Genomic DNA, 25,906 nt, shown 5'->3' on the forward strand with positions numbered 1-25,906 from the left:
CCAATCCCCAATTGTAACAGCGATTATTATCAGCAGCAAGATGAATGATTTTAAATAGCTCGACCGACATTCAATTTTTACATGGATAGTGCATTTCTACTTCTGCCTGTTTGTCTCAAACAAGAGCTGATGCTCGAAACATTCATGGCATCTCGTTCCCATGTGATGGTAAACATATTCTGATGAACCCCAGTTCATAAACCCTCTGGCTCTGTTTATTTTGTCTGCCGACACATATTAGCTTTAATAGAGATGAGTACTGCGTTTTATACAAGGAAACTCAAGATGATAGAAGGCGGACATTTTGCCCATGGTGCCCGTCTTATCCATACCAAATTCTCTTGTTCACTGTATGCACAGTACTTGTATCTTAGTCTCCTCATGAAGTTTTTAAACTTGACATCCACATCTCTCTGTTTAACTTAATATATGGTGGGGTGTGGGGGAGGCAGGATGGGGATGAGGCGGGGTGCAAAAGGCTTTTTTTTTTCTTGACCATGAGGTGAAACTCGACACAGATGTTCATCATTTTCTGGGTAGTTTTCCAGCCAGTGTTACACATTCTTCCCAGTGGTGAGTCAATTTCGTGTTTCTATTGGAATTTAAGTCGTGTTATTGGCAAAGAAAAATATTCAGGGCAAAATATTTTGGCCACTGTGCACATGTCCCATTGTCACCTATAGACAATGTACCAGAACATACAGTGCCTTAAAAAAGTATTCAGACCCCTTAACTTTTGTCACATTTTGATGTGTTACAGCCTGAAGTTAAAATGGATTCAATTTTAATTTTTGTCACCGATCTACACAAAATACCCCCAAATGACAAAGTGAAAACATTTTTTTAGAATTTTTTTACAAATCCATTCAAAATGAAATAAAGAAATATCTCATTTAAATATGTATTTCCACAAAGTATACCGGGCGTAGTGGCGTGCGCCTGTAATCCGGCTACTCGGAGGCTTGGGTTGGAGGATTGCTTGAGGACGGGAGCTCTGCACTGGGCCACACGATGAGAGGGTGTAGAGCAGCCTGGAATCATGGCATAACCCAATCCTTATCCCTGTGTCATAAGAGGCGATCAGGGTTGCGTCAGGAAGGGCATCCGGCGTAAAACCTATGCCAAATCAGTATGCGGATCATACCGGATGATCCGCTGTGGCGACCCCTAATGGGAGCAGCCGAAAGACGAACAACAACAACAACAACAACAACATATGTATTGACTACAGCTTCAAGTCTTCATGGGTATGTCCACATCAGCTTTGCAGATCTGGATTTGGGGATTTCTCCTATTCTTCCTTGCAAATTTACTCAAGTTCGGTCAAGTTGGATGGGGATCGTCGGTGAACAGCAATCTTCAAGTCTTTCCACAGATTCTCAATGGGATTCAAGTCTGAGTTTTGGCTGGGCCACTCAAGAACTTTCACCTTCTTGTTGTGAAGCCATTCCAATGCTGCTTTGGCTGTATGCTTGGAGTCATTGTCCTGTTGGAACGTAAATCTTCGCCGCAGTCTATGGTCCTTTGCACTCTGAAGCAGGTTCTCCTCAAAGATTTGCCTGTACTTGGCTCCATTCATTGTTCCCCCTATCCTTACAAGTCTCTCAGTCCCTGCCGTTGAAATGTATTCCTGCAGCATGAGGCTGCCACCTCCATGCTTCACGGTAGGGATGGTGTTCGATGGATGATGAGCTGTGCTTGGTTTCTGCCAGACGTAGCGTTTTGCATTCAGGCAAAAACGTTCAATTTTCATCTCATCAGACCAGAGAATCTTTTGCCTCATGCTCTCAGAGTCATTTACGTGCTTTTTGCAAACTCCAGGTGTGCTGTCATGTGCCTTTTTCTCAAGAATGGCCTCCGTCTGGCCACTCTCCCATAAAGCCTATATTTGGGAAGTGCTGCAGGCACTGTTGTCCTTCCGGCAGGTTCTCCCATCTCAGCCAAGGAACTCTGTAGTTCCGTCAGAGTGGTCATTGGGTTCTTGGTCACCTCCCTGACCAAGGTCCTTCTTGCCCAGTTGCTGTTTGGTCAGAAGGCCAGCTCCCAGAAGAGTCTGGGTAGTTCCACATTCTTTCCATTTCCTAGTGATGGAGCTCATTGTGCTCTTTGGAACTTTCAACACTCGAGAAATTGTTTTGTGCTCTTCCCCAGATCTGTGCCTCCTCACAATTCTATCTCGAAGTTCTATGGACAGTTCCTTCGACTTCATGGTTGAGTTTCTGCTCTGACATGCAGTGTCAACTGTGGGACCTTGTATAGAAAGGTGTGTTTCTTTCTAAATCATGTCCAATCTATTGAATTGGCCACAGGTAGACTTCAATCATGTTGTGGAGACATCTCAAGGATGATCAAATGAAATTGGATACACATGAGCTCAATTTGGAGTGTCATAACAAAGGGGTTGAATACTGATTGACACCAAGACATTTCAGCTTTTCATTTTTAATGAATTTGTAAAAAACAAATCCTAAAAACAAAATTCCACTTTATTATTATGGGATATTTTGTGTGGATTGGTGACCAAAAAAAAAAATATTTTTATCCATTTTAAATTCAGGCTGTAACACAACAAAATATGAAAAAGTCAAGGGGTGTGAATACTTTCTGAAGGCACTGTCTCTGAGACGCAGCAGAGCACCATTGCAGAACTGCGGAAGGTGAGTATGCTTTCAGAGGAGTTATTCAAACACAATGAAGCCAACAACATCCATCGAGGTTTCCTATCCGAGTCTTAACGGTTCTCTGATCTCTTCGCTCCCAAAGTCTGATGTGATTTGAGTGCATTCAAGCTGATATGTCATACATGTGCCATTTTGTACGTCACACGTTGGTAGTACAAAGTGCACTCGTAGAGAACTTCACCCACAGAAGTGTGAACCTGGGGGTCATGAGTGCTCTGTCTAAAGGAATGTGCAAAAGGTCGACAGACAATGAAAGAGAATTTCGCAAGCAGCAAATAGAGGTACAGTATGGAATGCCGGTATAGCTAGTAGCTTGGGATCATTCAACAGAACTCAGAAAAGGAGAAGGACAAAGGGCGACAATAGACTTATGATAATGAAGGATTCATGTTGAGAGGTAGTGAATGAGGGTGAAAAAGTTAATAAGAAGCAGAAAGCTCTGCAATGAAGTCTAAGACTTTGAACTCATTGGTTACGTACTATAACTTTGAAGGGATCATTTATTTTATGATGAATGATATAAAAACTACTTTTGAATATATTTTATTGGTATAATTTATTTGTTATTGGTACTATTATGATTATTGTTGTGAATTTTATTCGTGCTGTTATTAATCCAAAGAGTTAAGTGTGTTTTGAATTCTGTCTGAGAAATGTACAAAGTGCCCTTGAAAGAGTTTTGTTGTTGAAAGGGTAGGAAAGTAGGAACCAGTAACAAAAATGGAAAAAGACCCTGATCAAAATTATCAATTTGTAACTTGATAATCCTATGGTGAAATGAATAGCCTCTATGTTCCAATATGCTTGGCAGTGACAAGAGATCTCAAAGGTAGCCCACTTTCCTTTGAGCCATATCGTCTGGGTTTGATACCTGACCTGACTACAAATTGTTATCCTGGTGCTTTGCATGGTTAGTACTAATGAGTATACCATCATCCTTCAGAGGGTGTCACATCTGTTAACAATCACCAGTGGACATTAAAGATCCAATAATTAACCAAAGTCTAATTGGACATTAAAGATCTGACCCAATTCCTGGACCAATCTATAAGGATGCTGCATCAGCAATACATTCTTATGGACAGGTCTCGCAACACGTTCCGATTGCAAGAATAACCGAGCGACAATATCAGTTGCAATTATTCGGCACAGTGAGGCCAGATGATTAAATTTGTAAAGGTGATCGAGTTTGTGATTCATGCAGGAATGAAACAGGCAAGGAACCACAAGAAGGATCAGCTATGCAAAAGACAATCTAAATCTGTTACAAACAGTTGAGATTCACAATGTGCAGGGACAATCCTTCAAGCAATAAAATGACATGTACAAAGATTTCAACGCAAAAATCCAACCAATGAAAGTGTGATCCGACACATTAGCAAGGCCATAAACAAATAACATACACAGGGATTTAAAATAAAGTCTCAAAAGTTTAAACATAAATACAACAAAATGAGAAAATGGGAATGCCTTTTAGGCCTTCATTTTTATCCGAGAGATCGGAGGTTTCCCAGTTTGTTCTGGCCATGGGTTTCCAGCACGATGAAAGAAGACAACGTGGGACGGAGACAATTCCACTCATGGTTCCGGAATTCTGCGCAGGGTGATGATGCGGCCTCCAGAACCGAATTCACTCAGAGCAGCAGAGCTATGCATGCAGGTGGTTGCACAGGTTGAGCAAAATATGCCTTCAGGAGTCATGTATCTTCCCTCAACAGCTCATGCGTCATTGCATGGAATCCCCCTGAGAGGCTCGTTCAGCCCTCTCTTGTTGTCAAACTCTGTTTCATGACTCCTCACCGATACAGCTGGCTCCTTTCACCGTCAGGATTCCTCTGAAAAGTCTCTCAGCTCTGTGACACACTTCAGCACTTCAACATTCCCCATTCAGGCTCTGTTTTTTAAAATGACAAATCCACCGGAATTGCCCCAGGACGGTTCCAGATTGGCGATAACCAGTGGGACAGCCCCTAATGTGACCCTTCACATCAGTGCATTTTGCATCCGGAATCATCACCTCCATGCTCATCCACATCATCATGGGTGAAACTCGGTTCACACTCTCCTCTCACTTTGTTCCAGTTCAAGCCGACACATCCTATGCATACACAATTCCAGATCATGTCAAATTTCACTCTCAAAACTGTCGTACGTTTTATTTTTTGAAAAATAAAGGAAAGGCAGACAAAGACAGAACTAACAAAATAATACACAAGTGCCAAGTGCTGAGGAAGGTTGGGGGGGGGGCTGGGTGGGATTGACGTGCTATGCCCTCTTTGTTCTCAAGACAATAGACACAACTAACTCTTACCCCGCTTCATGTTGTACTCTCCATGGGGCCGACACTATCCTTGAAAAGTTTGGTTGCGATCAATTAAAACAGTTAAATATATGACATTTTCCACGATTCCAAATTACCCCTCCTTTTAAATGTGAAAATTTACTTGAGCTCATAATTTCGTTTTTTCAACATTAGTCCCCCACGTGGCCTACACTAACCCTACCAAGTTTGGTGGTGATCACATAAGCCCCTCCCCCCTATTCCAAATCTCCCCTAAATTAAAAAACCTATAACACCTAATACTGACATTGTATGTTAACTAATTTAATTTTTTTTTACATTTTTTTCACCATAAATCCCCCTTGGGGCCCCCATTATGCAAGCCACGTTTGGTAGTACTGGGGCCCATAGAGCTGACATGAATAGCCAGACCCTGAAAAAAAGAACCCTCCTTCCCATCCCCCACACCCTCCCTCTCAAATTTCTCTCCACCCCCACCCTATTTTACTCTCCAGTATCTCCCATTATGGGTGATAAGTTTGTTTGTGATTACTCAAACCATTACAAAGATCCCTTCCCCCCCCAATACCCCTTTCCCTCCAAACACCACCAAATTCACCCTCCCCCAATGACACACCCCAATGGGGTCACCATTATTTCTGCCAATGTTGGCAGTCCTGTAATGTTCTGTTCTCAAGATGTTACACATGCCTGTTAAACAATGTCGCATCATTGTGATAAAACTTTCTCCACTCTTGTTCAGCACAAACAAGAAAAACTGTTTCAACAGAGCCCCCATTCCTTTAAAATAGTAATTTAGGGATTTTTAGAACTTCATTTAATAATGGCAGAGGCTTTGGCAGAGTAGTACAAAAACATGGAGACAAAGTTACCATGCATACATCATATGGGGGGGGGGGATGTGGGGGTTGGGGGTGAGTGGTGTGTTCGTAGGTGATGGTCGGTCCACAATTCCACCATATGTGCATACATAATAAAGAGATGACCCCAAACATCTCCAGAATAACTTGGACCATACTAATGATATAGTCTCAATTTGTCTCGTTTCTCTCTTTTCTCCCATCGCATTTTCAGACACACTCACAACCTACCAAAGAATGGTGTTTTGTTTATTGTTTATTTTTTTTGTCATACAATAACGGTTAAACATCAAACATAAACAAACGCAGAATCCAGAGAATGTCAAAAACGAAACCATAGGAGGCAAAGAAAAAAAGAGAAAGTGGTGATAAAAAATCATAAACATTGAATAAACTCTCGGCTTTCAAACCATGCCTCAAATGAATGGCTTGGTGCAACGATTGCCTCTTATAAGTTAAATAAGAAAATGAAGATTAGATGACAGTGGAAGAGAACATACCAAGGCTTAATGGCTCGGATATTTCTCGAATCATCGTTTTACTCGATAAACCGCAAATGAAACGGGATATGAGAATGTTTATCACGTTCGATGCAACGGGACGTCGAACGTGAGTATAACAATGGATATAAAGATCTACATTGTTGGAAAACTTTATTAGTACGGTGGCTTTGTAGACGAAGACAGCAACCGGTTACAGCAAAATGTGACTGATCAGATGGACCTGTGGATTTCCTGTGACATTGAAAAACTCACATCTCTTAATACTCGACATCAGGGATGCTGCAAGTGGGACCATTTCTATCTTTTTAATTACAGATGTGTACATTTCTCATTATTTTATTTTCCTTGTTCTTATGAGGCGAAGACTCAGCAATGATGTAATGATGTACGTATGTTCCACTTATATTCCCTGTTTAGGTGTGCTCGGGTGAAGTGCTGTGCGTCCGCTTTGCAAAGCATCACAAAAAGACGATGCTCAAGGAGACGCTTTACCGTGTCCTGGGCTCATATCTCTTTGGTGCAGCGGCCACTCTCTCACTCACTGCCGTGGCCAAGGCCACGGTGGGCCGCTTGAGGCCGCACTTCCTCGCTGTCTGTAAACCCTTGAACTGCTCAGATGGCTACTCCATGGGCCATGTGTGCACTGGCTCTCAGAAGGAGCTCATTGAAGCCAGGTAAAGCTGTGCAGCACATTGAGTCAACACCAATATGAACAATTTTGTAGTTAACAAGCTCTTTGTTCGTGCTCAAGATGCTGTAAGATTTGCAGGAAAGATTTGCAAAACAGACATCTCTTATTGAAGTTTATTTTGATACACCAGCATTGAAGCTTTTGATACGGCATTATGGCACGACCTTGATTTTTATTTATTTATGATTAACTGCTTAAACCGGATAACACATGGGAGTGGAAACGCCTTCGCACAACACAACGTTTGATTGCAATTGGTTCTGCTACGGTAACTAGATCTTGATTCTTGATAACTGTTGAATTTTACTTTGTTGTAATTTTCTGTTAATATGCAGAGGCTTATGGAGGAACTCAACAAAAGGGGCGACAGAAAGTTGTCGCCAAAAAAGGCAGGTGTACGAAGAGGCATTAAAATGGTGGTGGATGGCAATGTGTTGAGTGGTTAGATGCGTGGTAGTGGCTTCACTGCCTTGAAGCAAATTATCAAAGATTCCTCTTCGATGCTTGGATGAGACACATTCGAAAGCAAGTGTTATTAGTACCATATTTTTGCATCCTGCCCAAGTATCTGGAATGTTTTACTTGATGTACGAGCCCCGGTTTGCTTCACACATTGTTTATAAGCAAAGTTTCCAACAAATCTTTCTTTGTGTGTGGTTGTGAAAAAAAATAAAAAAATAAAAACACAACCTAACAGCCCATCAGAAGCAGATGTTCCATTGTAGTATAGATGGCTGTTGTCCTGGCATTGTCCCACCATGCTTCGCTCACAGGAGGTTCAGCTTTTCGGGCACTCGTTGTGGCAGTTTTATGTCCACCGAGTTCACTTCACCAGATGTGCAACCACATAAAACTTGCAACCATAAGATTTACTCTTTGAATATAATTAACAGCGTGGTTCAGAGAGCTGCTTCCAGAAGTAAGTTAAGATTGTGTGAAGGGATTCATTTTTTTTATTTTTTTTTATGATATCTCTGAAGTCAATGGAGTGGCTGAAGATAGGTTGGTTGGTATCAAAAGTTTCCTATAGAGTTCTTGAGTTTCTTTTATTCAGTGGATTGGTCGAAGGCTATTGGCAGAGCTTGCACTTGAATCACGTGCTGCAAGACATTACATTTTGCATGAATTGCAAACACAGCATCGTTAAAAAAGGAAAAAAATTAACAAAGTACATGACGATTGAAAATTGGATCCGAGCATCATGAGCCACGGGTTCAGATGGGAACGGTAAACAGGCCAACCCAGCCTTGGGTTTAATACAAGACGTCGCCAAACCTTCCCTGTAAACTTTGATCCTCATGATGCACAGTTTGTGCTGAATCTTCATGAGAAGCTGTTAATGATGCCAAAATATTTCAAAAACAAAACGAACACTTTGCCCTTTGCTAAATTTTCCTCCGACTTTTCTGAAAAATTACCAGGCATCCTGCAATAGGAATAATAATTAACATTCCTTTACTTCCAACTTTGGAGGATCGTACATGAAACGATAAAGAATGTGATATTTATGATTGCAGGGATTTCGTGTTCCTATTGATGATGGTGAAGATTTCAATGGGAATCATAATTATAACCATTGACATTATTAAGCTACGAAAATAGCAATTTTAATGGTAAATACGATTACAATTCCACGGAGTATATTGACAAAATAATGACAATGATGATTGTTGTAATTGATTTGATATTTGGCAAACGTTTAATGAGTTTTTTTTTTCCTCGCTGCAAGAGTGGCTTATAAATTCTGAGAGCAGAGCCAGGAATCAGAGCAGGAGGGGGATGGGTCACTGCACCAGACAAAGGTTCTCTTGTTCACACCATTCTGACCGTCTGCATGCTTGTCTCTGTCCTACAGAAAGTCCTTCTTCTCTGGACACGCCTCCTTTGCGATGTATACCATGCTGTACTTGGCGGTGAGTTCCCACCACCACCACCACCACCACCCCACAGGCACACATTTTGCTCTTCATGCCTTCCCTGTCACTCAATCCATCAGCGCAGTGTTTATGTGATGCTCACAAGTTTCGCAAACTTAGCGCATAAGAATCCGGGCATCTCCTTTGCGTAAACACTTTTGCTGTCAGTCATCGCTTCTCCCACTCCTCCGGCCTTGTGCATCTCCATTAGCATCATTGTTCGCTGTCATTGCACAACAGAGGGCTTATTTTTAAAATTACTTTTATAGCAAAATAACAAATGATAATGGTGTCACTTCGTTTGGTTCAAGTAATTACGAATTAAGGTTGAGGTTGAGCAGCTTGCTTGATAGACGCCAGTTAACGCTGTAAAATCTTCATTATCCTCTTGTTAAACACCGAGTATGAAATTAGACAAAAACTAATCTACCTTGTGCAAAAGTAACATAAAATTCCAACAAATTCTAAATAGGCAGCAGCAAAATAAAAACGATGAATATTGAACAAGAAGCAGAAAAAGCCAGAGAAAGTGTGATGTGCCACAATATGGTTTACCTGGGTAGCCTGGTTGGTGTAGTCGTTCAAATACCAAATTACCCTTGACATCACAGTGCCTTTGTCCTTCATTGAAAACTCCCTCATTGTTTAAAATGTTGGGTCATTAAGAGAATACGTGAAGCCTGAAAAGGTTCTGGATCACACACACACACACACACACACACACACACACACACACACACACACACACACACACACACACACACACACACACACACACACACACACACACACACACACACACACACACACACACACACACACACACACACTATAATTAATTTGATTGACCTTTGTCCAGAGTTCAGCAAGGCATTGGCAATCCCAGGACAGCTAGGAAGCCGACACATCACATCAAAAGTGCTGGATACAAAACTTGAGTTATCACATCCCAACTACGAGCCTGCTATCGTGTCAATGTCAGTAATCGGTCATAAACAGTGATGGACGTGGTATAGACCACATCCAGGTGGTAATCGGTCATACATACAGTAGAGGCTCCACATTCACAAGAGTCCGAGCAATGTGTGTTGATCAAAGTCATAAATGGAGTCGAGCTAAACAGAAAGTTATAATTTTATTAATAGTTTATTAGTTTTAGTTGAGACAGATTACATTCTGGAGAAAATGACATCAGGAGACATCAGCAGTGAACTTTTATGCGAATGACAAGAGCAGCTAATGGACAGTTAAAAAAAAAATTGTATATGTAGTCAAGGCTCATGGAAGAGCTAGCACACTGAACGAATCAGGACGTAACAGACATGATTAACACAGCATATTGGATTTGAATCTGTGACACAGCATCATGGTCTGTGCACACATGAGAACACCAAAGCTACCGAGCAAAACAGTTCTGAAATGTGAGCAACTTCAAAAGTCAAATGTGATTTCACATAGTGGGGTGGGTTAGACTTGGACTGAACCCCATTTTGGGGCCGTGCCATTTCACCGGGAGTTGGGGCCCACCATCTCATGCCACCTGTGTTGGCACTCATCGATGACCTATCCATTTCTCACCGAAGCATAAATCTTTTTATGGCAACTGAAGTTTAAAAAATAAATCAAATGAAAACAGAAAACAGATTTATTCTTTTTCATAGCTCGCTCGGGAAAACGAAAATCAAAACATCAGCACTTTCTTCATTTTTGAAAACTTATCAGCAAGTTTCTTGTAAACTACCTCATAGTCAACTTCCTTCAGCAAATCTATTTCCCACTGAGCAAATTTTAAAGGATTCCAGATGCTCTTGACAGAGCAGAGATCCCAGTCGATTCTTGATGAACCGTAGTTTTGAGAATGGTCTCCCGCATAAAACAACAGTGCACGGAAGGGTGAGCACCGTTTGGAGGCACATGCAAAGAGTGTTGTCGCTGTTCCATGATACCTGTATCCAACCAGCCGTTGCAGAATGCAGCCGAGACAGTTTGTTTGAACTGTTGCCCTTGCCGAATGGTGGATTGATGAACTGCTGCTCCTCTTTTTCATCGCCATCACTGCCACTGGTGCTGTCAAGCGTCCATCTCATTCACCCCAGACAGTTCAGCAGGACATGGCATTGAAAATACAACCAAATCTGCAACACCATTGTAGTTTTTTTTGGATTCGGATCTAGACGACCTCATTGTGGAGTGCAGAATTTTTCTTATTGAACCGGAAAGATATTTCCTGACTCGGTCGATCAATGGCAGGGAGGTAAACATTTATTCTGAAGTTTTCAGCCGGATCCGTTGTTGGAGTGTCCATTGTTCGTTCATCAAAGAAACGGCGTTTCTCTCGGGATATGGCACAAGTTGGCAGTTTCTCTGGAAGTGCAACATCAAAATCAGAATTCTCATCATCATCGACAGGATTCTCGACTTGCTGGCGGAATTAATTTTCACATTGGAGGCGCTCACTGAGTGTGGATCAGGCGGCCTCGAGCACTTTCATTTCATGCTCAACAAGCCCAAAGGTTTAAGTGAGATCCAAACCATGGGTCTGCAAGTATTTGGTGATGGTATCACTAGTTTTTAACACATTCTTCAGAATGATGGCAGTGATCAGCGACAGGAAGTCCAACCAGTTGGTCAGCAACGCATCGCTGGCTCACAGTGTTGGCAGAACTGTCAGATGTGGTACTCGTCAAACATGGATAAGAGTAAATGTAAAAGTCAACGTTTTTTTGTTTGTTTGTTTGTTGTCATTTTGGCAGGGGCCCATACTGGGGGCTTATGTGGGGCTTATGTGGGGCCCATACTGGGGGCTTATGTGGGGCCCATGTGCAATGTCACAATGACACAATAGCCAGTCTGCCATTGGGGTTGGTCACCCCACCACTTGAGGATGCAAACCAATGGTCTGAATAGATTATAGAGGTATTTCGCAAGAGGGACAAGAGTGTAACAAGGAAATACTTTTCATATGGCTGGTGAATTGATTTTGGCGAAGGATTAAGTGATTTTTCTTTTTTATTTTCACTAAAAAGGGGATTTTTTTTGGGGGGGGGGTAATGTTGCCTTTTCATTTGTAGCATTTCAGTGCCCCTCCCAAGCTGCCATCAAGATATTAAGATTCAATCCTAGTGAGTGGACTGGTGTCACATGCACACCAGACAAGGCAGACAAGCAAGTTACCCTTGATTTGAAGATTATAAATGAGCCAGCATGGTTTTTACTGACAATCCAAAAGTAACTTGATAACTCTTACAAAACCAGCTTAGTTTCCAGAAGCTAAAAACCTGAATCCTTAATTCTGCTGCCTTTCGCCAAATTTTAACTTGCGACATCCAGCAATGCAAGAAACGTGTGCTTACAATGAGGTATACATTCTTATTGATGTAGGACATCCACATGTTTCACACATGTAAAATTGGTGGGGTACATGTAACTTCACCCCTCCTTCCTATTTTCCTCCCTCACAGAGGTGGATCCGGATCCTTGAATTTAATGTGTGTGAGGAGTGGGTAGTGGGGGGGGGGGGAAGGTACCAAAAGCACAGTGAGCATGATGTCGTATAGAGTTTAATGGCCTGCTGAAAGAGCCCTGATATGGGGTCCCATGAAGCAAAGCCCCCCTAAATCTGTGGCATTTAAGTGGCTTTGAGGGCTAAATTACATCAAAGCAAATACCATAAGAGAATCGATGTTGTTTTCATAAACTTCATTACGGTATTTACTTTGACACAGTTTTCACACTCATATCCCTTATATAATGTGAGCCTGGTGTTGGCTTAGGATCTTAGGGTCCTGAGTTCAAGCCCCGTTGGCTGCTGAATTAACACCAGGTGGGGTTGACTCAGCCTGTCATCCTTCTGAGGTAAACAAAATGAGTACCAGTGTAATGGTAGAGGGGCACAGCGTCAGCAGCACAGCCACGCTTCCAAGAAACGATAGCGACCCATCAGCCAAACTGCCATATGCAAGAACATAACAGATATAATGTGAACCGTACATTTGTGTGTCTCCTGTTTATGGTGGCCACTTCCCATGTTGTGTTTGAAAATCTGTGCATGCAGGCAAATCTCAACACTAACTTTTGAAATGATAGGAGAACAGGCATGAATAATGTTAATGCAACATTTAATTTCACAAGCAGGATATTCTGCATCTTTTTCAACAAATCCAATGCTGTTATCCAACAAATCCTCCACTGCCTGATGTTGCCCCACAACTTTGCGGTGGGCAGTATAAGTAGCTCAGAGCTTTGTCTCCAAATGAAACCAAGATCATTTTCATCAATGATCTCTCCGACTCTCTGGAAAATCCTCTATATCTCTTTGCTGGTGACTCCACCCTCTGCCGTACCATCTGTCATCCCTCAGACCGGCAAGCAGCAGCTTATTCACTCATTGCAGTTCTGGGTAAAATCACAAACTGGTCCAACACTTGGAACATGTCTTTCAATCCAGACAAATCTCACACTCTCACTATGTCCCTCCGAAAGGACCGTTTAGAAAACCCCCCCATCCACTTTCTCAACAATCCTCTGGAAGAAGTCTTTTCTTTCAAGCTTCTGGGTCTCACTATCTGCCATGACCTTTCCTGGGAAAGCCACATTTCCAACCTCGCCTCCAAAGCCAGTCGCCGACTGGGAATCCTCCATCATGCAAAGTCCTTCCTCGGCTCACCTGAGCTCCTGACCACTTGCAAAGCTTTCGTCCACAGCCTGATGGAGTACTGCTCTCTCCCCTTCGGGCTGGTGCTCCTGCCTCCCCCCTTTCTCGGCTTCACGCTGTAGAAACCAAGGCATTTCCGATCATTGGCATCTCCCGCGATGAAGCTGAGTCTTTGGGCCTCTCACTCAATCACCGCAGGTTCGTCGGTGGTCTTTCTGTCTTGTACCGACTCCTCTCCAGCCTCGCCCCCCCCTGCTCTCTCTGCGATTTGTCCCCACCACATTTCTCCAGAGTGCTCAAGGTCCACCAACAACCCCCTTCTGGTAAAACTACCAAAATCACGAATCACTGCTCACCTTCACTCTTTCATTCCTCTTTTTTTCCCACCTTTGGAATAAACTCCCTCACTCTATTCATTCCCATTCTTCCCTCCAGGCTTTCAAAACAGCTGTTCACCACCACCTATTATCATCCCCCATATAAATCCTCAAACTTTTCTACCTCCGATAATTAATCCACCCAAGTCCACCTCCTTCAAATTCCCTGCTTTCCTTCCTGAAAGTCCCTGTAATGTCCATCTTGTATACCCCATGTTCCCCGCTCCATCCCTCTCCCTTCCACAGATCTCCTAATGTCTCTATTCCCCACTGTTTTGTCCTTCCTTCTCCCGTCCCTCTTGTCCCATGCCCCCTTGATGTGCGATGTGTGTTAGTTCCCACACGAGCCTCGACAAGGTATACAAAAAAAAAGAAAAAAAAAAAGAGTGAAACACATTTAACATTTTTATAGTCAATGAAATAAATTAAATTTATAGATTAACTTAAACTTTTTCCGTCGTTGTGGACAGGTGCTTTTGCTTGCTTTTCTCATCACTGGGGATGGGCAGCAGGTACTGTTCCTTGTAATATATATTTGGAGAACTGTCTCTGTGTTTGACTTCTTCGCACTCCTGAACCGCTGGAGGGAATGAGTTGAATATGGGTGGTTTTGTGTTCAAGGTGTGGATGGGAAGCTTTTCAGTTGTAAAAAAAAAAAATCATACCCCTGGACACCAAACATATTTTAATGTTAACAATGTAATAAAACACAACAAATCCCAGACCCTGCACGTGACAAACATACTGAAGATAGACTTTCCATAAAAATAAATAAAACCCGAACTCCCAGAAGTGGGGGAAGCCGTTATAACAAGTCGTTCTGAAATACGCCATGCACATCACAGAAGTGGGGGGAATTGACCAATCCGTAAGGACGGGTTATTTGCTAGTTACAAAAAGTGACATAAAGTGTATGACTCCTTCATCAGTGGAAAATGTTTGGGTATTTAAAATGCCAGGGGTGCATATTCCTGCATAGCATTACAACTTTGTCTAGATGATCGCAACGGTCAATTATTTCTTGAATTCCAAACAATAATTTATGTTATTGAATAAATAAAATAGGACAGGCCATGTGACGAGTCCGGTGGAGGCCGCACCAGCACGGCACATATACAAACCCGCTATCTATCCCAAAGGGGGTGGGATTGGTGGGGGGATGAGAACAGCAACAAAACGAAAAGGCTACAGTTTAAGAAGATAAAATTACCCCCGTGTGGGGGTGACGGTCATCTCTATAATGTTTTTTACTATCATAATCGATGAACGGTTGCCAGATATCTCCTAAAATGACAGACTAGATAAGTTTTGAAAATGGCGACTTTCACAAATTTCGTGACCTTGTGACCTTGACCCTGACCTCGAATCCGGGGAAAAAAATATGTCGTTGGGTATCACTCATCGACCTCTACCCTCATACCAAATTTCATCAAGATCGGAAGTAAAAAGTTTTCTTTGTACCGGGAGGTGTTTTTGACCATCTTCCAGGTTACGTGGCGGCCAAACGGGACGGAAATTCAAAAATCTGTCCAGTTAGATACAAGATAATATTTTTTACTATCATAATCAATAAACAGTTGCCGAATATCTTGTAGAATGGCAGACTAGATAGGTTTTGAAAATGGCGATTATTATAACTTACGTGACCTCGTGACCTTGACCCTGACCTTGAACCCGGACAAAAGTTATATCGTTGTGCAACACTCATCGACCTCTACCCACATACTAAGTTTCATCAAGATCGGAAAGAAAAATTGTTGACGGACGGACATTTGGTCCGGCTTTATGAGGTCATCTCGGCGGAGATGACCTAATACTGAGGCTGGAGGGGGTGCGGGGGGGGAGGGGGGAGGCGGGGGAGGGTGGATAGCACTTAAACAAAAGACCACACATCTCTCTGCCACGGTGGCAGACTGTCAGATCGCAGGTTTAGCATGACCATGACCCTGACTTCATCACGAGGACCAAGGAGTGAGGATGTTCAGGGTGCCATGACCCAGAGGGCTTCGAGAGCACTAGGAGTACTGCTGTCCTAATTTGGTTGCATTGTTCTTGCTTGAGCCTCCATGAGCATGACCCTGACTTCGTGACGAGGACTCCCATGCCAGATTGGTGAACTCGGTTTCAGTGAAAACGATTGTGATTGGAGGACACGTGATCACATTAGTGCAAGGCGCCATCTTGTTACCCATCTTGGTCGAGCGAAACACTAAAGTGAGTACATGTGTGTGTGTAATGGTGCAAAGTAATATTTACATCTCATCACATCGTTATAATTATTGTAACATCATCATATAAGTAGAATCAGAACAATTAAGAGGCGAATACCTGAAATGGTAATTGATCTGCCATGAGAGAAAGGGAATCTTTTACAGATTCCCTTTCTCTTCGAGTGATAATTAACATTTAAGGTATTCGCTTCTTATTTGTTTGACTTCTCTTGCCACCCACACCATACACTAATTTTGTGCCGACATTAGCAATTACATTCCAAGTCGAAGCAGGAGGAGTTGTACCACGTGACATCTTATGTTATGACAATACAATCTTAAAATGGGCAATCTCTTCTGTGATAAATCAAATGCAAGTTGTGGCCCAAAGAGTAAAATCATCTGCATGTGCCGACTAACTCAGCAAAGGCACGAACTTGAATCCACAACTTGTGGAGCAGGCAGATGCTCTCACATGGGATATTGTTCTTCTTACACGTCATGATGTGAAGACCAAAATGCTAGCAAATCTCTTCAGTGTGCGACCTCACATATATGTCAAAAAATAAACAGAAAACAGCTCAGAGTTTGCTCAACAAATCAATGCCAGGGGGTGAACTGGGAAGTTAAAGCATTGCCATGCAAGCTGTGGTGAAAACACTGAAATGAGAATTGCATGAGGAGAATGGGAACAATCGTGTTAAATACACAAACTCACCTGCAGTGGATTGCAGGTCCACCTGTTGATACTACTCGGACCAGATTATGTTTGCTCGCTTTTGAAAATGTAACTTGTTCATTTACTTGTTCACCGACGACGTCATAAATAAAATTCTTCACTCACATCTGTTCGTAGATCAGATATATGAAGTTTCAGAATTCTTGGACAAGGATTTTGATTCAACCAATTATGGCTGCAACACCAATTCATTGATGACATCGTCATTATCGCCCTATGTACCGCGAGTTTCATTGTATTTAGTTGAGCGGTTTTTGGAGAAATCCAAATATTTTCCTTTAATCCAATATGTCTGCCATACCATGTGACATACCATGTGTTAAGTAATTTTTTATTAAATTAAATTACCTTTTTTTTTCTTGCATCTCCTCCTACCTCAGCTGTACCTGGAAGCGCGACTGACCTGGCGGGGAGCACGTGCCCTCCGACCATTTCTGCAATTCTTGCTGCTGCTCAGTGCCCTCTACGTTGGGTTATCTCGTGTATCAGACAACAAGCACCACTGCAGCGACGTGTTGACGGGATTTGTCGTTGGTGCTGTGAATGCTGTTTTTGTGGTGAGAATTTCATTATATCATTGAATTATTTATTTCTTTGCATCTTTCTGTCGACCTATAATACAAAGTGGCCTGAAAGTGGATTTATCCTCCCCAGTAAAACATCCGTTTTTAAAAGTTTTGGAATAAACTTCCTCACTCTATTCTTTCCCATTCTTCCCTCCAGGCTTTCAAAACAGCTGTTCACCACCACCTCTTATCTTCCCCCATCCAAATCCTCGATCTTTTCTACCCCCGATAATCCACCCAAGCCCACTTCCTTCATTTCTCCTGCTTTCCTTCCTGAAAGTCCCTGAAATGTCCATCTTCTCTTCGCCATGTTCCCCGTCCCATCCCCATCCCTCTCCCTTCCACAGTTCACCTAATGTGTTTGTTCCCCACTGTTTTGTCCCTTCCACTCCCGCCCCTCTTTCCTCATGCCTCCTTGCTGTGAGTTGTGTGTTTGCTCTCATACGAGCCTCGACCAAGGTATACAAAAAAAAAAAAAGTCTTAAAAAAACTAATTATATCAGTGATTTGTATCTGAATGTGCTCCATCATTCAAACTGGAAGCTCTACTGAAGAGAAGCAAAGGTAAATATTTTATGAAAATTCTATCTGAAAAAAATCTCAAATGTTAAGTATTTGGTATTACAGTACTAATCACAAACAAATGTATTTTGCTCAAAAAAAAATTACGTGATTAAAATAAACTTATGCCATATGTGATCATTTAAAATTGATAGAGGGATCAAAAACAAAGTTGCTTTATTATTTTAGAAAATTACCATTTGTAATCATTACAAAAGCGTTATTACAAATCATGCAATAATATATCGACACAACTTTGCAGTTACAATAAGAAAACCTTTTTAAAATAAAGGATCAAATAGATCAGAAGAGCATTCTCAAAAAAGTTAAGCATGTTTGGGATGATAATATGCTTACCAAAAAAAGACAGTAAAGAACGACTAAATCAGCCGCGACCTGACACCTGGGCAGACTGCATATTAAAGCTCGCCTCGAAATGAATATCATACATTAGGCCATTAAGACCTTTCTTCATAAATTTAACTATGCACAGCCTACATGGCCTTTCGATAGTGTACACTGTACTGCTTTCCCACATGGCTGGTGCCACCACTTCACACCTACCTTTCTTGGATGCTGGAGGAAACCAAAGCTTTCATCGTCATTGGCATTTCCCACACCGCAGAAGCATCACATGGTATGGTACTCTCTGATTGAAGACTGTTTTGTACCACCTCATTTCTGGTCCAAATCCTACTCTTTCAGTGCACTGCCCTCATCTGCCGCTCCAAGATACACATGGTGTTCCAATAAACCCCTCCTTGTTTACCTTCCAAAGGAGAGGCAGACTGCTCACCATAATTCCTGTGTTCCACCTTTTTTCTCACTTGTGGAATTGCCTTCCTGACTTCGATCAAAACCAATCTTTCCTCCAGGTCTTCAAATCAGTAGTTAATATCTGACTCTCCCTCTCCTCTCTCTCTCTCTCCCTGTTGATTAATTCACTTGCTTATCTACCTGCTGTTCCACTGCCCCACCGTCAGTTTGTTGACCTTCTACACAACGTCACCTCATTCTTCCCCGAGCCTAGATTTTTGTGTCCAAAAAAAAAAAAAGATATCATTTGTGAAATGGCGGTCTGGGTTTGAGACATTTTCTCCAAAATTTCCAGTGGAGAAAAGTTATACCCAGAATTGTCACAGTCCCTGTACTTGATTTACTAAAAATAGGAAGTGGTTGGTTCCACATTCCATGCACATGTGGTTACAGGCCCATAGCCTCCAAACCTGTTCAACAGTGGCAAACAAAAGATGCCGCAGCAATTTATGGTGCAGCTTCAAGAACTCAACTGAAAATAATACAATAACTTTACAATTAACAACAGCATTTGATAACAGTTTTTTGTAAAAATGTACCACGGTGTCAGAAACATTGTCCCTGAAGTGTGAAACGTCATGTGCTATGGAGTGTAATGCCTCTCAAACAGCCAAAAAAAAGGGGGGGGAGGGGGTTGGTGGGAGATCTGATATAACTTTTGTTAGTTCAGCAGAAGTCTTTTTTTTTTGTAATGATGGGATAAAAACTTTCTTTTTCCTTCTTCTGTTGGAGGGACATAGTAGCACAGCAGATCCTTTTTAAACCAATAAAATAATTCTGAAGTTCTCAGAATTAAATGTGCTCCCCTTTTAATTAGAATCAATATTTAGAGATATCTGTGATGTTCAACTGAAAACAGAGGAACAACAAGAAGGGCACTCGGTAGAGTGCATACCTCCGCCACACAATGCCTGATCCACGAGAACATATCGGGCCCGATACATTTTTGAGATATCCTGATGAACAATATATCCTTTTTGGCCCAATTTCTTAATGGTGAAGAATCACTGAACAAAATTTATCGGTTTCGGATCTTCATCAGAATTGAAAAAGTTCTTGCTTGTCACATACCCAACGTGTTCACTAAGTTTCGTCCGAATCCATCCACAACTTTTTGAGATATCCTGTACACAAACAAACAAACAAACAGAGAGGGGTGAAAACATAACCACCTTCACCTTCGGTGGCGGAGGTAATAAGGTGGACAGTTGGCTGCCTGTATCGACGAGGCATGAGCATGCTCAACGGAGGGATATGACAATACACTGATTCTCTACGAAGGGTTACGATTTAGTTAAGTGTTTTGATGATGGCATTTACAGTCGTGTTTCATCCGATTTAAATTAGCAGTTTCTGATTTTCATTGAGCATTCCAGAAAAAAAAAAAAAAAAACGTTGTCTATCTTTGTACAAGAGTTTTTTTTTCTTTCTCTTTTGCTCAAGGTGACCCAGATGTCCAACGTCTTCAAGAAAAAGAAGAAAGAGCTGAGATACGTGGGTGGGATTGAGATGGGGCTGGTGGCAAACTGCAAGCAGCCAGCACTGGTCCTCGCTCCCTAACAGGGTGTACCGAGAACCTTTTTCGACTGAAAGATCATAGTCTTTTTCTTCAACTTCTCCATGGCTTGTTGAAGGTCATGCATCATTCATTATGTCAAAGGCATGCTCCATAGCTTTTCCTCCTTGCCTGAATGTCAACGGTTTTGCCTTATTGATCGTGACCATTAAGTCTGAAACGGCTATCCAAGACTGGTTGTTGATGTAACCATTTTCAAAGCCATGGGACCTTTATACGTTGTCTTCTTGGGTGGCAGTCCATGGTACTCTTTTGTAAAGGTCCGTCTTAAAATCCATCCCCGCGGATATTTCTCTCGTTGTTGTAAATCAGAGAAAGAACCGTAGAACAAGCATTATGCATTTCAACGTGGTTACTTTAATGTACAATAAGATTCACATTTATATATTACCTTCAGTTAAGTAATTTCATTATAACTTTTTTGTACCTGAGCTTGTACAGTGAAGTAGCTTACTTTTCCTTTGCACATCGTTTGTGTCACTACTGGATTAGTTCACATATTTTATACCTGCATGGCTTTCTGAGCCATCATTTTTTGTTATTTCTTGATCTTTACATTTTAACAACAGCACTACTTATGTTTTGACAACGGGAGGGAGACCTCTGAGACAAGGTGTGACAGTAGCCGAGCAACAAATTCCACATTCCTGTGTGTGTTTTATGTATGGAATAGACTGTGTGACCCTATAATTTGCAGGTCTGATTTGGGCTTGACCATTCTTTTTTGCTCCTTGAGTTTCTTCCTGATTTAACACTATAGTAATAGCACCTGTATAACTTGCATTGAGACTGCAAAGATGACGAAGAAGAGGAAGGACTGAAAATAGAAAAGAAGAAGAGTAAGCCGCATTCTCATTTGGAGTTCCAAATTCATTGTACCAGTGGTCACCAAAGCAGAAGATGTTCTACCATGTTAACCACACTCTAGCTGTAAAACCTGGAGCAGATGTTGAGGTTGCAGGTAAGACTTTGTGCTCACGGTCTTATTGGTTCAAATTTAATGTTTGCCGTTTTTGGTAACCATTGGTAAATCCAATCTTTCAAACCACTTGTGTTGTCCAGCAATGTTGTAGACCAGTTGAAATATTCAAAACAAAGCCATTCATGCTCTTCAGATGTTCACATTTTAAATTTGAAAATTTAATGGAATACATTTCAAGTTAGAACTTTGCCGTTGATTTCAAATGGCCGTGCAACTGGCAATGCTTGATCCGTGTTTAATTTTACTGTCAAAATGGATAACCTCTCAAAACAGAAGATGATGATGATGATGATGATGATGATGATGATGATGAAAAGTTCCACTATTTTGACATCAGTTATGTTGTTGGTAGAGAATGCATCTTGGACTAGGAATTAGATTCTGAATTCAGCCCGTTGGTTGCATCATCACCGAGGCACGGCTGTGCTGCTGATATAGTGCCCCTTCACATTCGGGCAGGAATTTCGTCAGGGCACCAATGATAACTCGACTCCTCTTCACAAAAGACAGTGCAGCCGAGGATCTTCAAGGTCCATCAACCGATGCTAGCAGATTGGGCATGCGGTTTTAATGTCCATCTGAGGGACGACGCACACAACGATGCCTCGCCTTTGCATGCGAAATACCAGGTTAACGATTTATAGATTGGTTGAGATTTGAACCCAGGTAAGACGGATCAAAGGTGTGGGCTCGTACCTCTCGGCTATTCTGCCAGCCCAATTATTATTGAGAGCACAAAAAGCATGCAGGTAGCTGGAGCTTGTTATGAAAATTCTGGAGGGAATGTTAATATTTCTCTCTTTATACACACTACATATTTTGTATGCAAAACTTCACAAATATATGATTGTATGTCAATCTGTGAAAATTGTACACTGATTGAGGAGGAGCAGCAAAGAATTAGAGTAACATATAAAATTTTCTTTTTGGTGCCCACATCTCGTTATATTGCAAAATCTCTTGCAAAAATATTGAATCTTACACAAAATGAAAAACAATGATGGACAAACACTTAAGTGGGGTTAGGTAGGCCTCTGTATATATAGCTCTCAAATGAAAACAAGTGAAGCACCTCTCTCTTGAAGAACGAGGCTCAAAACTACTAAACCCAAGAATCAATGTGCTTTTTTGCTCCTTCAACAACCAAAGAAGCATTTTCTCCACAAGCTCTTAACTCTTGAATGATTGGAGGAGTCAGGGACATCCAAGGTGAAGACCTTGGTATATCCAACGTCAAAAAGGTCCTTCTGTTTGTCCACACTGGCTATTTTAATTTGATCAGTGTTGCAGTATACTGTCATCTACCGTTGTGTAAGTTATTGGGCCTGTAGCACTCGAGTTGGGGGGGGGGGGACAGATTAACATTTACTATTTTCCCCATCAAAACCCTCCTTGATCTATTACATCTAAGGCAGACTCCTGAGACTTGAGAAATATTTGATCGCCAATGTAGCATCCAATCAGGTTGCATTAATGCTAATTATCATCATTAACTTTGGTTCATTTGTAGTTAAATTGCAGAGGAATTTCATTTTTTGACCTCTGAAGGTTCAATTTATGAGACACGTACCACATTCCCATAGGATTACATCACCATTCTTTTCTTGCTTTCATTGCAGTATGACTGTGGCATCCACTTGTGTATGACTGTTTGTCAATGCAAAATACCACTGTTTCATGTGAGAGGCACATATATATTAATTACTACTGGAGGCAGGCCCTTCAGCGCTTGGTGCTGTCTTTTTATGAAAGTTACTTTCCGTTGTTTACTTTTCGAGCAAAGCAAATGTATATAATTTTCCTGTTCAGATTTTTGTGCTTTTCTCACCATAATAAAATGATTATTCCAATGTGAAACTTGTCTTTGAATTATTCAGTGGACCTCAGAGTAAGGTGGGATAAACCTCTGTATTTATACATCCTCCTTAGTCCTTTTGTTAATTTTTAATCTGAAAAAAAATATATATATATATATATATACACACACACACACAAATGCAACCAAAAAGTAACAAGATCCACTCTGATAATTAAAGTAATAAACAAGAAAGAGCAGACCCGATCTCAGGCAAAGTTTCTCCCACTTCACAGCGAGCTTCTTCAGGCCAATAGACCCCGAGTCTCAGCATGTGCCCGCTTTTATTCCCGAGGTGACCATTCTTTTCCTGTCACGTACCAGTGTGCGGGGTCAATTGAGAAGTATTTTAATTTTGCCAAAACTTAAGCAAGAAATGCTAAATCATATAATTGATGGTCTGCTCTGCACTTTTTATTATTTACTAGTGATCTGGTGTTTTTGTGTTTTCAGGGCACGTACATAGCTGGGTTCATGGGTGGGTTGTATGTGGTGATGTGTGAGTTGTGTGATTTGCGGCGTTTCCATTGGGTGCTGTGCATATGTGGGTGTGGAGTTGGGGACCGAGCAGTGTTTTTTGCTCACCTTGTCCAACTGTTTGCGCCATCCAGTTTTTTCCATTTGTATAAGAGGTGGGTATTGTGTGGGTATGTTCACAGTCTACCCAGTCAGACGATTCTCTCAGCTCTTGAGTTGCCATGCTTCCAGTATCAATCTCTGTCCTTTGCTTGATGTCATGTCTCGGACACGGGTACCATCCAAGTCAAATCTGTGGCCAGATTGCAGGAAATGATGTGGTGTTGCTGACTGTGTCAACCTCTTCAAGTCTAATTGTTATATCATGTTCATCCAGCCTTTGTGTCAAATTCCTTTCAGTTTCACCAATGTGGAATTGGTCAGTGTCTGCATGACGAATGCACTACTCCTGATTTGTCACCAGTTGATATGTATCCTTTAGTTTTGAAATAACATTATGGAAGGTGCGTAGAGTCTTGTACGCTACACAAATCCGTGCATTGCAGACTATCTTGACAATTATTTCAGAAAGGTTTGGGTAGTATGGCAGTACACAGTATTCAAGCATGTCAGGCAACTTCCATTCTGCCCATTTTGGTTCTTTCAGGGTAGGGAATGTCTTTGCTAGACCCATTATTGAGCAGAACTCTTTGAACTAATTTAATTTCTCTAATTGCATCAACTTTGGAAGAAGACAGTCCTTGCTCAAACTGCCATGGTCCATGCGACACTGCATTTGTGGGATATTGGGTTGCAGGAATTAAAATCCATAACTTCAAAAATGTACAAACCCAAACACCCCAATATATATATATATATATATATATATATATATATATATATATATATATATATATATATATATATACATATATATATATATATATATATATATATATATATATATATATATATATATATATACAAAGGGTGCTGCAAAAGTAGGTATACAGTAAGGATTATACCAGTATTACTAGTACATTGCAGTATTACAGTATTACTCGACTAGTGGAGTGTGTGAATGCCAGGGGCAAACAGTTTGAACATTTGAGGGATTAATATGTTTATGATTGATATGTATATTATTGGTATGTTATTATTGATATGCTTGTATAATCAATAAAATACGTTTTGTGTGCACGTTTTGTTTTTCATTACTGTATCCCTACTTTTGCAGCCCCATATATATATATATATATATATATATATATATATATATATATATATATATATATATATATATATATACATATACATATATATATATATAAACATATACATATATATATATATATATAAACATATACATATATATATATATATATATATATATATATATATATATATATATATATATATATATATACAGGGGGCTGCAAAAGTAGGGATACAGTAATGAAAAACAAAATGTGCACACAAAACGTATTTTATTGATTATACAAGCTTCCCGTCGTCGATCAACGTCAATGTCAATGCGTCGCTTCCCCGAGGTACCACCTCCACGAAGAGGTCGATGAGTCGCACCAAGCCGGGAACCAAAATGGAGAACAAAGAGCTCCACGAACCAAGAAGAAGAAGCCACCACTCGCAGGTCGAGCCGAGCGACCGGCTTAACTTCCTTCCAAACAGGGCAGCTTGAAGCAAAAAGCTCTCCCGAGCCAAGCAGAAGCCGAAGCTCATGGAACCATCAAAGCAAAAAGCCTCCTCCCGAGCCAGGCCTCAGCCGAAGCTCACTGAGCCAGCCGAAGCAAAAAGCTTCCGAAGGCCTCAACCCTAACCCAAGCCAAACATGACCAGAAGGTCTGCTGAACGGCTACTCTCAACTCCCTTCTCCAACTCTGCCCACGAACAAAAGAAAAGATCTCCTCTTATCCTTCTCACGCCCTTCACCGGCTCCCGGCGTGACTCACGACACATGCCCTCGTGCTCCATCCCCCGCTCAGCCACGGGTGGGAGGGAGTTGTTGACATCATGAGTCAAGGGACAGCAGGGTGGTTCTTCCTCTTCATAGAAGAGCGGGAGGGATGTCTCCATTGTTCATTCCCTAACTATTAAATCGATCCGCAGCGCATCTAATCGATTTCTGAACATTTAAACAACT

General features: G+C 41.4%; 1 protein-coding gene across 3 annotated transcripts in view; it reads left to right on the top strand.

The window, feature by feature from the left end:
• The window catches only part of LOC147024850 (phospholipid phosphatase 3-like), a 62,185-nt gene extending 38,894 nt beyond the window's left edge, over window positions 1-23,291 (top strand). For all 3 annotated transcript variants that reach the window (XM_085885165.1, XM_085885164.1, XM_085885167.1), the window contains exons 3-6: window positions 6,764-7,020; window positions 8,893-8,950; window positions 17,314-17,490; window positions 20,320-23,291. In XM_085885165.1, coding sequence (XP_085741291.1) covers window positions 6,764-7,020; window positions 8,893-8,950; window positions 17,314-17,490; window positions 20,320-20,436 — 609 coding nt within the window. In that variant the 3' untranslated portion in view covers window positions 20,437-23,291. The remainder of the gene's footprint in view (window positions 1-6,763; window positions 7,021-8,892; window positions 8,951-17,313; window positions 17,491-20,319) is intronic.
• Window positions 23,292-25,906: the final 2,615 nt, after the last annotated feature.

Source organism: Eptatretus burgeri, chromosome 6, assembly GCF_056783735.1.
Source record: "Eptatretus burgeri isolate ZD-2024b chromosome 6, Ebu_testis_v1, whole genome shotgun sequence".
Classification (NCBI taxonomy): domain Eukaryota; kingdom Metazoa; phylum Chordata; class Myxini; order Myxiniformes; family Myxinidae; genus Eptatretus; species Eptatretus burgeri.